The 12,345-nt window shown below is 38.6% G+C and overlaps 1 protein-coding gene across 15 annotated transcripts in view; it reads right to left on the bottom strand.

The window, feature by feature from the left end:
- CELF1 (CUGBP Elav-like family member 1) overlaps window positions 1-12,345 on the bottom strand; it is a 68,439-nt gene that overhangs the window by 16,829 nt on the left and 39,265 nt on the right. For 9 of the 15 annotated variants that reach the window (XM_039378256.1, XM_039378253.1, XM_039378254.1 and 6 more), the window contains 5 exons: window positions 11,223-11,304; window positions 8,112-8,240; window positions 3,167-3,280; window positions 2,799-2,984; window positions 1,793-1,936 (listed from right to left, as the gene is read on the bottom strand). In XM_039378256.1, the coding sequence (XP_039234190.1) occupies window positions 1,793-1,936; window positions 2,799-2,984; window positions 3,167-3,280; window positions 8,112-8,240; window positions 11,223-11,304 (655 nt within the window). The remainder of the gene's footprint in view (window positions 1-1,792; window positions 1,937-2,798; window positions 2,985-3,166; window positions 3,281-8,111; window positions 8,241-11,222; window positions 11,305-12,345) is intronic. The other 6 variants (XM_039378258.1, XM_039378260.1, XM_039378261.1 and 3 more) reach the window with 3 other exon arrangements.

The raw sequence follows: 12,345 nt of genomic DNA, 5'->3' as shown, positions 1-12,345 counted from the left end.
TGAAAAATGTTAATCTATATACAAAAGTTCATTAAAGATACAAGACTGAAATCACCCTCGTGACACTACAGGAACACATTTTTTTGAAGTGAAGTAGCTGTCTAGGGAGTGTAGCACTTGTACCACTATTATATTTAGGTTTCTCTTGGATGACAAGTTATATATCATTCCTGGAAAAGATCATCCTCAAAACAAACTTATCTAGGATTTTGAAGGAGCCTATTTTAAATAAGCTGGGAATAATAACCCACTCCAGTCAATGGCTACCTATCCATAATATGCATGTGTTACAGCTTAATGATCAGCATATTGTTGTGTTCTCACAAAGCATCAGATTGTCCACACCGCTTGCCTCAAATACAAAAAAATTCAGGATATTATGTAGACACAAAGCTATCAAAACCATAGAGAAAGGCTCACTTCTCCTATTCCATCAGAAGGAACCTCCATCTATCAAAAGAGTCACAAGAGCTTATAGCACTACAAGAATGCAATATGGTGGCCACAATAATTATATATATATTAATATAAATAATTCATAATTATAATGTACTAAGTAGTATATACAGCAACACAAACAACTGTTGAAAAGACAAAGAGGGAAGAGAAGGAACTATACCATGATTAAACTCTGCAAACACAAACCATAATCATAGAATATTCTGAGTTGGAAGGGATCCACAAGAATCACTGAGTTCAACTCTTAAGTCAATGGCCCATATGGAGTTTGAATCCATGACCCTAGTGTTATCAGCACCATGGTCTAACCCACTGAGCTAATCTCAGGGTGAATTATCTAGGGCCAGAAGAGTATAACGAGGCATAATAGTATGAAATTGGGAAAAGTAAAAAGTCACAATGAAAATCAGGAAAATACAGTTTATTGCTGAAAGCGTTTGGTTTACTTATTTTTCAGGAAGATAGAGAAAGACTCCCTACTTGACCTAAAAGCTAGACTAGACAATATACTCAAAGAGATTATAAAAAAGAAGCTACTTTTCTACAGATAATGATTTATAAAATATCCTGAATCGCAGAGGATCCACAAGGATCACTGAAGTCCCTTCACACAGCCCCAAGAATCACGCTATGTGTCTTAGGGCATTGTTCAAACACTTCTTGAACTCTGTCAGGCTTGGTGCTGTGGCCACTTTCCCAGGGAGCCTGTTCCACCCTCTGGATGAAGCTCAACCACCCTCTGGATGAAGAACCTTTTCCTACTATCCAACCGGGTCCAGAGAAGAGCAACGAGGCTGGTGAAGGGACTTGAGCACAAGTCCTATGAGGAGACGCTGAGGGAGCTGGGGTTGTTTAGTCTGGAGAAGAGAAGGCTTAGAGGCGACCTCATCACTCTCTTCAACTACCTGAAGGGAGGTTATAGCCAGGCGGGGGTTGGTCTCTTCTCCCGGGCAACCAACAATAGGACAAGGGGACATGGGCTCAAGCTCTGCCAGGGGAGGTTTAGGTTAGATGTTAGGAAGAAATTCTTTACAGAGAGGGTTATCAGGCATTGGAACGGCCTACCCAGAGAGGTGGTGGATTCACCATCCCTGGAGGTTTTTAAAAAGAGATTGGACGTGGCCCTTAGTGCCATGATATAGTAATTGGAGCTGGATCAGGGGTTGGACTTGATGATCTTGGAGGTCTTTTCCAACCCAACCTATTCTATGATTCTAAACCTCCCTGACACATCTTCATGCTATTCCCTTGGATCCTTATCATGAGTCCTCAGAGAGAACAGAAGAGTGCCTGCCTCTCCACTTCCCCTTGTGAGGAAGCTGTACCAACGTACCAAAACACTTGCTTAGATTGGTCTGCTTGTCAATGAACACCTTGGCAGAGACGACATTTCCAAATGGCATGAACATCTGCAGCAGATCCTGATCCCCAAACTCCTGGGGAAGATGGTAGATAAACAGATTGGCTCCCTCTGGACCTTCAAACGACAAGTAGGAATATAAATTCAGAAAGAGCATGGATAACATATGCCCACTGCACAAAAAAAAAAGGTGAAAGAGCCACTAAAGCCAAATTTTCTGGATAAAACAATCAAATTGCTGTTCACATTTCTGCAGAGAACTTGATTCCAGAATAAATTAGCATGACTCTTTGTGGGGATTGATAATTCAAAAAATTCTAGCTCTTTCTCACCATTTTTGCTTGAAATTTACACATTGTGCAAAACACAGATCTTTGCTCAAACAATAAGTTTGACTCCCAGATGTTGACTAAAACAAAAATGGCTATGCAAAGCTTGTGGTCCCAAAACAACTAAGTGAATGTCAATACAAAATACAAATCATTGTACTGCTTTATATCTGACAGATTCTTTTCTAAACATCCTACATATTCTGCTGAAAACTTACTCCTACATTCTTCATTACTTCACACTAAATATTAAATTGAACCTGAATCTGAAGAGTGAAGAGACTGGCATAAGTATCTATGGGAAGAGGTGAAGGACCAAGAAAATGACATTAACAAAACCACATTTGATTCTCTGACAGTGGGATGTATCACGCTGTACACTTATACCCTTCTTTCCCCCAAGAAAATGGAGGAGTATGATTGCAAAGTGTTTAAGACTAGACAAACCCTGTGAGAAACCTCCTGTACAAAAACTACTTTGGGCAGCCCTTTACAGAAAGATTGTGCAGGTTTTCCTTCTTTACCTTTAGTAACTCCAAGATTCTAAAAAAATGCCACCAAATGAAAGATCTGCAGATAAGGTAGTTGCAAGGGCTAACCTTGCCCTGTTGACAACCCCTCTCAAGTTGTTTTTACAGCTTTCTGCCTACCTTCTTTTTGACTTCCCGCTGCACCAATACTCTGCTGTGTTAAGAGACTCTGGTTATAGAGTGTGGGCAGTGCAGCAGCAGCATATTGCTGGATTCCAGAATAAGCCTGTGTGAGGGCTTCCATTGTGCTACCTGTCCCATTTGAAAGACCACCACTGCCAAGTCCTCCATTTAAGGCTGCCATTCCTGGATTAAGAAAGAGGAAATAAAAGATGACTGAGTGCTTCCACTGAGCCAGATTGATAACCTTTCAAATACTCTGCAGTATTACAAAAAGCAGGGAGTAGAAAAAATAACCCCATAGAACCAGCACAGGCTGAGGAATGTTAATCAGCTACTCCCCCAACCCACCACAACACATAACTTACCTGCTAAAGAGCTAACGTTGAGGCCTGCTGTAGCCCCTGCCAGCGTCTGCAATGCTCCAAGAGAGGCCATTGGATTAACAGAGGAGCTGCTACTGGAGCTAGGTGAGGAACCTGCTATTAAAATAAAATAATTAAACTTCAAGCAATATTTTTTGGTCCTGATAATTCAACTTCTCTGTTAAGTTATTTCTGTAAAAAAGGCCAGTAAGGAACAGATGAAGGCAACATAGTATACTTTATGTAAAAAAAAAAAAACAAAAAAACCATTTGACAGATGAGAACACTATTTTAAAAAAACCCCCAAACTCATCCACAATAAAATGGTAGCAGTTAAGGCAAAAAGTTAGAGAGCAAAGTAAAAGGGAGAATGGATGCCTTCCCTACTTTAAAGGGTTGTGATTTTAAATAAATTCAGTCAAACCACTATAAAAAGCTGGACACACAGTTAATTTAGTTTAGTTGCCTTTATCTGAAATTTCTTTAGACAAAACAAGAAATGCTTTAGTACTGAAAATACCAAGAAAATTGAAGACTTTTGTTTATTTTTACCTTTAGTATAGTAATTCCTATATATATAAAATAAGTCAGCACCCCTTTCCTGATAATGACTAAAGGGAGATAAATAACAGTAGAGCAGAAATACAGGGCAATTACAAAGGAATGCTCCCTATGTATAGTCTATAGACCAATGCAGCCATTTGTGAATCTAGGATCTTTTCAGCCAAAGGCAATGTCTTTGTAATAAATTTTCATTCATTAATTTCACTGCATTTTGAACACTGAATTGTTGGACTCTAGCATGTTCTAAGGCATGACTTTTGCAATTTAATTATGCGCTATGCAAAGAAATATCTTTTTTTATTTTTGAACTGTCAGCTGACAACTTGGCCTGATATCCTGCAATTCTTTTATTGAAATATCTAAGGACTGTTCTTTCCCTGTTCACCTTCATCATAACACTAATATATTTGTAGGCTTTAATCATATCCTTCTCCCATATCAGTCTTCCATTTTTCAGGTTGTCGCTCCTAAGAGGGAAGGAGTTCCACATTTCTAGTCATCATTTCTGTTCTTTATGTTTTTTTATGTTATATTTTAGATCAGAAAACAGCACACAGCAACAGGCATGAAAAGCCAGTATCGCTTTGTACCTGTTCTTTATTCCATCCCTAATTCTTAACATTGTTTCTGTGCAGTTTTTGGTGGGTGGTTGGAGATTTTTTCTTGCTATTAGGGTTACGTTTTCTTAGATCTATCTACTGAGTTCTATCTAGTCAAAAAGGCTAACTCTAAGAGAACCAGGTGGAAAGTACTTGAGAAGGTTTGAATATGTAAAAAAGAAAATTGGAATATGTAATAAAGAACAGCTAGGAAAGATAGTGAAACTTGGACATCAAGTAACAACTTGTGGAGGTTGGTAAACTTGAGGAAACAGTAAGTCTGTCCTAATTCAGTCATCTGAATCCAGGCAACGAGCTGAAGAGAACTTAAATTCAGGCAATGAATCTGACTGAACTGTACCAGAATTAGTTCCAGTAAAAATAGAAATACTATGATATCTCTCAAAACAATTTTGCCAGAGACACACTAAGGCCATCAAAATCATCTAGGCTTTGCTGGACCTTTGATGGTTGCCTTTAGAAGGAGGAGAAATGGAAACATACCTCAGCATTTGCAACCGTTCTATTTTGCTCTGGGGCAGACAATTCTTATTGGTGTCAGAGACAAACAGATGGCAGACAAGACATTCCAATCCTGAGATATTTCTATAATATTTTCTGGAACGTCCCTTTCACAAGTTAGCAGTTTAAATGAGTCTATCTAAGGCCATGGCCTCTGCAACATCGGTTACCTATAGGTGGGTACAGCAGTAGACTGTTCAGTTCCAAAGAGCAGCTCATCTTCAGCAAGGTTGAAGGTTTTGCTTTATCTTAGTCCACATCAAAATACACAATACTGCTTGGAACTACCTAAAAATATTGTCTGAAATGGGTAGGAAGACAGCATGGAAAAAATACTTAACACCACTGAGTTCAACCATTCTGACATTCAGCCTATTCATAGTCCACAGACTGCACTGTGTGGACTTCTACATTCCCCAGACACAAATGATATCGGTGCAGATGAAAGAAAGTAAAAAAAGATAACTATGCATAAGGACTGCCTGGATTTTTCCACCAATTATGCAATTTGAGGAGAAATGTCCAAATAAGCATCAGGTGAACACTTGGATGACAGATGGAGAGAAGTCAAGGAGGTAGCCACCTCATCTGCACTTAGGTTTAAGAGGTTATCACAGTAGATGTTGCCATATGTTCCACAGACAAGGCAGGCATTTACATAGTACTGAACTGCTATATACTGAGTTTTTTCAAGGTCTGGGTGTGGTTCAGGAGGGATAGATGCTTTCTGTGTGGATTCAAACAGACATCTATGTGAATACATACAGAACGAATGTGCATATAAATATTAATCAAGAGAATTTCAAGTTTGCTTTTGTAAGACATAACAGTACCTCAGACTAAAGAGTTAAAAAAAGCTGTATAATCATAGGAAATATCATGAGATTGAATGTGTCTGTACACATTGAGGCTTCCCCTAAGCCCAATTTCAGTTTTAAAATGTGAAGCATATTCATACCTTTAATGAAAAGCACTGAAACTGTTTTAGAGTTTGATGTCAGTGACTACTTGTAGACCGCATATCCTTCAAAATTTTCTTTTGAACAAAAGTCATCTCTACTCTTTAAAATTATACTTGAAATTAAGTTTAAAGAGCAACACAATACTGCCAGCTTCATGTTATAAGCCTGTGAAGAGTGAACTGATACATCTGTATTGAATATTAATTCAAATGTCCCATCATGATAACTTAATTGTTGACACACAATCATTTATTGATATGACCAGCAATCAGAAGGTTATTTGGATTGAGCACAGAAAGTACTTAAAAATGAGCTGCTCCCTACTCCCCAGCCCCTCCACCAGCATGATCAAAAATGGAACAGAGTCCTGAAATATGTCTTTCATCAAGGGAAAAAGAACTTCCAGAGTTCTGTGAAACAGCCAAAATTCACAGAGGGGAAACAAATTCCAAAGAATCACACAATAACAGCATAACTTCAGTTGAAAGGGACCTCTGTGGATCATCCAGTCTAACAGTTTGTTCAGAGCTGGTCTAACCTCTGAGTTTGTTCAGGGTTTGTTCAGGGTCCTTTCCAACAGCATTCTCAGTCTCTGAAATGATGGAGATTCCACAGCCCCTCTGGTACCTGGTTCCTGAGCTTAATCACTCTTGCCATTGATTTTCTTTTTCTGTTTAGTCAGAATTTTCTCTGTTGCAACTTGTGTCCACTGCCCTTGTCCTTTCACTGCACGCTTCTGAAGAGTCTGTCTCTGCCTTTTCTAGCACATCTGACATCTGAACTTCACAACCTGCCAGTCCCTTCCTCCACCTCAACAAAACAGAGAACAAACTTCCTCCAGTCATTGGACAAGACAGTCAATGAGGAAACCTTAGTTCTAAATGCCACTCACAGGAAATTGTAACCTGACAATTTCAGCTCTGCTACTGCATGAAGAAATATAGGAGAAATTGTCAAATATATTCACCTTTGTATTCCCTTAATGATGAAGCAGCATTATTGGGTATAAATGCAGCTCTTCTGTAGCCTCAACTTGTAATTTTTTTGTTGGTTTTTGTTTGTTTGTTTTTCAATTATGGAATAAAATACATAGCTGGGAGTAAAGATAAATTTTAAAATTTTAATCTTTTAAGGATGCAGACCACAAAGTTTTTATGTAAAAAATGTCCAGCAACAGAATACTCTTTGAACTACACTCTTTCTTGGGAATTTCTTAAAGTAGAAAACTGTGTAAAGCACCCATAATTTAACTTCCAATCATGTGATGAAGTTTCTAAACAGCTTTTCCTTGTAATCTCTTAACCTCTCGGTCCAGTTCCTTGGTCCTTCTACACAATTCAAAAAGCTACCTGTGGAAATTTAAAATCCCCTCCAACTCCCTTTAGTCTCTCACATTCACAGGTGAGGATGTCAACTCTGTAGGCTGGATGCCACAGATATTGTAAAACTGACACCCTGAATATACAGGGTCTCCCTTCCCATGTCAGGATTTAGTAGTAACTCAAAATAGGATAGAAATAATTGAGTAGAATACTGATCCTCATTTGTGGTAAAAACTGAGCATGTCTTCTGTAAGCATAACAGAATTTGTTTGGTTTTTTTGCTTGTTGCTTTTAATGAGCACATTTGACAGTAAGGTAGCAAAAGAATACTACTCAGACATTTTAGCGTCCCTGGTTAATATACATAGCCTAAAGTTAAAAAACCTGAACAAAACACACAAAAGCCATATAAGAGGAAGATTTTTATGTGCAACTTGTACACTAAGTTCTAGACAACTGCTTTCCAGTACATATGCTAGGTTTCTGTTTTCCTGCTTCTATGAGGAAGTTACAGTATCCTTTTCTCATCTATGGAATATAAACAGTACTGTCCTAGTGCATAGAATGCATTACTTCATGCTTAAGGCATTTTCTGTTTCCATGTTGAGAGGAACAGGGCACATCTGCCACAGTGCCTGCCTAAAACCACAGATAAATCAAGTATGTGATGAGATTGTAAAAACATGACTGGAAGGAGGTCACCTACCTTTCTGCTTCATTATGACCTCAAAAATTCTTTTTACTCTAAATTAATCTGACCATCTGGAGGAAGGAACACAGCAGGTAAAAAAGCCTTTGCTGGTGGCAAAGGTATCTATCCTAAGCAAAGGCCAGTGAATCTACTAGTAAAACTGTTTATGTATTAAGGAATCAGCATGAAAATGACAAAAAGCGATAGACAAAACAGACGATATCTATCCTGAAAGGACTCCTAAGGCAACTCATGTCATAACGCACTGCAGCATAGGCAGTCTCTTACCTGAGCTGGTGAGCACACTCAGGGGACTGCTGGAGGAAGTGAGTGCAGCGGTACCACTCGGTGTGTTCTGAGCTGCACTGGCTGCAGCTGCTAACGCAGCCAGGTTCTGTAATTGCATCGCATTCAGTCCTGCAACACATTGAAGAATGCAGAGTTTCTCCTATAATAGTCACCACTAACCAAGGGTAACAGATCCAGCAAACTCAGCACATCACAAGAGAGTAACAGAAAGGAGCTTAAAAGCAACAGGCTTAATACTAGTTACTGATCTTTTCTGTATCACGATTCCTTGCTATAATTAAAAAAGAAGTTTTTCTTTGCCCAGATAGATGTGATTTAGTAGGTGAAAAGGCCAGGTAATTCATTATCCCAGATGTAGACTCCAGAGTACAGAAATTTTTAAGCAGTGTTCTCTCCAGTCACAAAAGCACAGCAGCTTTAAATGAGAGTTAAGTCAGGATCTGACAGCTCATGTGCAAGCTGGAGAACTTGCCTAGACACCAGGCCAATACCTTCCTCCACTTTCATGTCCCGCCACTCCCTTGGAATGGGAACAGCAGTAACTGCAAAATTATTTCAAGCAGGCCTCACACCACATTGGCCACAGTCACAGCTTTAACCCACCATCAGCATGTTTTCTTTGGTCCCCCTGGCAGTCAAGAAACAACAGTCAGTTGTGAGACAACTGTTAGGTGGCAACTCTTGACCACAAGATCAACCAATGTCTGTGCAGGCCAGTTAGCTGGTAAAACAGTGGCAAGGAAAACGGGAAACATCACGTTGTAGGTAGGCAGCAAGGAATATGTAGGGGCAAGAAGGTACCTCTGTGCTTACGAACTTTTACTAGTCAGTTTACTCATTTGACTCACCTTCATCTTGAATCATCATTTTTGAATGAAACCATTTGGTCAGTACTGGCACCACATTTTGCCCTCTTTTCCTGCTGTGGGATTATCACTGAAATGGATCTCTTCCTGAATTCTGTATTTTAGCCATCCTTTGGTAGACTAGCTTCATTCTTCCAATACTGCCTCTCTTCCCTTTTCCCTTATTTTCCATATTTTGTCTCTATCTTTGCTTCTTTTAACAATTCCAAATACTCCCTAGTATTTCTTCCCAACATAATTAAACCCAAAATTAAATTAATCACTTTTCATTTAACAACATCAAAACATCGTAAGTAGAGGTGGCTCTCATCTTTTGGACACAGTAAGAACTTAGTGGCAAAACACACATCTCAAATAACTAAAAGCTCTGTTTTGTAATTTAAGCATGTAAGCAGACAACAAAAATGTAAGTGACAATGCAGTATAAACTAATTATTTTCTATAATACTTCTACTACCTTTAGTATAATTTGTTTGGTTTTTTAACTCTTTTGCAGTTGTTTTCTCTTTGTGACAGGGACTGTTTCCCTAGCCAAGTTCAGTTCCCAAAACAAGGGGATTCTGCCTTTATTTAGATTCAAGGTGCCATTGTAACATAAAAACACAAAATAAAAAAAGTTTTATTTTTTGCTTTTATTGTGCTACTGAGGGTTAATAGTGCAAGTGCTGGAGCTCGTGAAGAACAGAGCAGCTTGCTTCCTTAACTGAAACAGTTTGTCACATTGTGCACTGCATCTGCCCTCTTGTCATCACACTGTTTTCCCATCTGCTTTCAAACAGGGTCGAGATTAAATTTTGTCTACAAAGTCTAATATAGTTTGGGATCTAATTACCTACTTAATTTCTCTTTCTATGAATTTCAAGAAAGGAGCTGAGATACTAAAAGGACTTTGAAACTACAACTTTTTCTGTAAAGAATCACAGACTTGGAATAATTATTTTAAAACACCCTGCAACATGCTATTTATATATATGATTTCTCAATTTTTAAGTTGTTTTTTTTTTTTTAAATAGTGAAGATAGAATTACCCTGGAAATTTCAGGGAAAATCTCAGGTAGTTAGCCCCTTCCACCCGCCCCAGTCCTTACTGCCATACTTTCTCCTTTATCACAAAACTTGCTTTCAAACAGACACAAGAGGGGAGAAAAAGAGTATCACATGCATAACAAAATCCATTATAGATCACCACCCTACAGGATATTAGTGAAACTGATTTTAAAAAAAAATTGCTTTTTTGCAAGAATCTTAGATGTAAGAGCTCTGAAGAGGTCTAACATGAAAAAAGTCAATATAGGAACCTGACATTAGAATCAACTTCAAGTATAAAATCGGAGTTCTTACAATTGAAAACATAACACTTTGCAAAAGCTTGTAATTGTTACTGACGAGTGCACCAACCAACACGAATCAGATGTACAAAGACACTTATAGATCAAACTCTGCATAGACAGGGCATGTGATACTGGGAACGATTCTAAAACTCCAGGAGGCAATTTTAAAAGCTTGAAGTGCTCAGTATTAAAACCAAAACTATAGATTTTTTTTCCAACAGAAGAATTTAGAGAATGTGGTGAATGGAGTTACTAATGTATTTTATTACTCCCAACCCTGTGAAGACAGAAGGGACAATCAACTTACAGCCCCAGTACTGCTATACTTAGTGAATATTCTGAGTAGCAGTCTCCAGCAAGGAATTTCGCTCATACCTATTAAGCTGGTATTTCCCTAACAGCAATGGTAATTATAATTAATAATTAATTATAATTCAAATGAACGAATGAAAAAACCTGAATAAAGGACTAGCTCACATTCCTAACAACACTGTGTTGTCAACTTAAATGTTTTGTTCTTAAATGCATCGAAAATGGGAAAACTAAGAATCCATTATCACTGAAACATGTGCACTAATGCCTATTTCAAAACGCAGTTCTTCACACATGCACCTGTTTGGATGAAAATATAGAGAGCACTCTTTGTGGAAGACAATTTTAAGTGCCAGAGATTGGAAGGATAACACCACTTACCTTGGGGACAATACTTAACTAAGATAAAGAAGGAACATCCACACTTGTAGCAGAGGATTCCATTCATTCTGAAGCAGTGGATAAACTCAGGACTAGTTATGTCAAATTACATTAATGTATCTACAGCCTTTTGGCTACTTTCTCTACCCTCATCCTCTTTTGTTTGGTACTTAATTTGTCTTCTGACAGAAAAAACTTACCTCCCATTGGGTGGAGGCTGCTCAATGTGTTCAGGTTCCCAGATGAAGCAGCTGCTGTCTGCTGAAGGAGCTGCAAATAAAGCTAGACATTACACCAAAAAACAAAACAAGAGTGAGAGTGAGGGCTGGCTCTGCTTCTGGGAGAAATTGCATCACACCACAGCCAGAGCGCCGTCACAAATGAATTCCCGCTGCCCATGCACCTCATCGTAGCAAAGCATAAAGAGAATTCCCCTTGCACAATACAGCCAGAGCACCGCCATAGTGAAAATCCATGTAGCCCCCCATGCATCACATTGCAGCCAAAGCAACAGCACAATGCTTTTCTCACTCAATATCATCAATAGTGAGGGAAAATTATAGCTAATACACCAAGACAAAACAAGCAGAATCAGTAGTGTAAGAGAAATTCCTACTCAAAGCACCTAAGGCAGGACTGCCACCCCTAAGGATATGCTACCTCACATCAGACTTTACAGCTGACACTGCCAGCACGGGACAAATGGTAATGTCATATCAAAACCAAAGAGTCACCACGCAAGGGAACTTTCTCCACTTTCCTTATGCACACAGACATGAGAGATTTCCAGACTCAGCTTGGAAGCTAGAGATTTCCAATTCCTTTTTCCATTAACTAGCTGTTGTAAAAAAAAATTCCAACCTACCAAAACTAAAAAAGTACTAAGAGAATCGCCCCATTTCAACTACACAGCATATCAAGAATGAGATGAAATTTTCTTTTTCTGTCCTTCAGACCTTACATTGCATGAATACAGTTCTCAGAACTACTCTAGCAACCCACATAAGTCAGAGTACATCAGTTTACGGAAAGTTCATCCCTTAGGGACCCAGCAAAATCAACTAAAATCAGTGACAAACAGCAGTTGGTGACAAAGAGCTAGTCCAGCAGTCTGTTGCACTATTTCTGCTAAAGAGAGTAGTTTCTCTCTATTTTCTGTAGGGTTTATTTTTGTTTATTTATTTGGGTTTTATTGTTTAGGTTTTTTACTCTGTTTCCAATCTGATCACTTTTTCTATTTGGACAGTGCCAAGTACTGTTTCTGGTTTCATTGGAAGAGGATAAGAGAAATAAAGGCTGAAAAAGGAAAAATGATAAAAGAAT

The sequence above is a fragment of the Pipra filicauda genome, unplaced genomic scaffold, assembly GCF_003945595.2.
Source record: "Pipra filicauda isolate LSUMZ 115617 unplaced genomic scaffold, ASM394559v2 scaffold133_size2016399_pilon, whole genome shotgun sequence".
NCBI classification, from domain to species: Eukaryota; Metazoa; Chordata; class Aves; order Passeriformes; family Pipridae; genus Pipra; species Pipra filicauda.
Note: the sequence above shows the minus strand (reverse complement) of the source record. Positions and strands in the feature narration are given on the sequence as shown.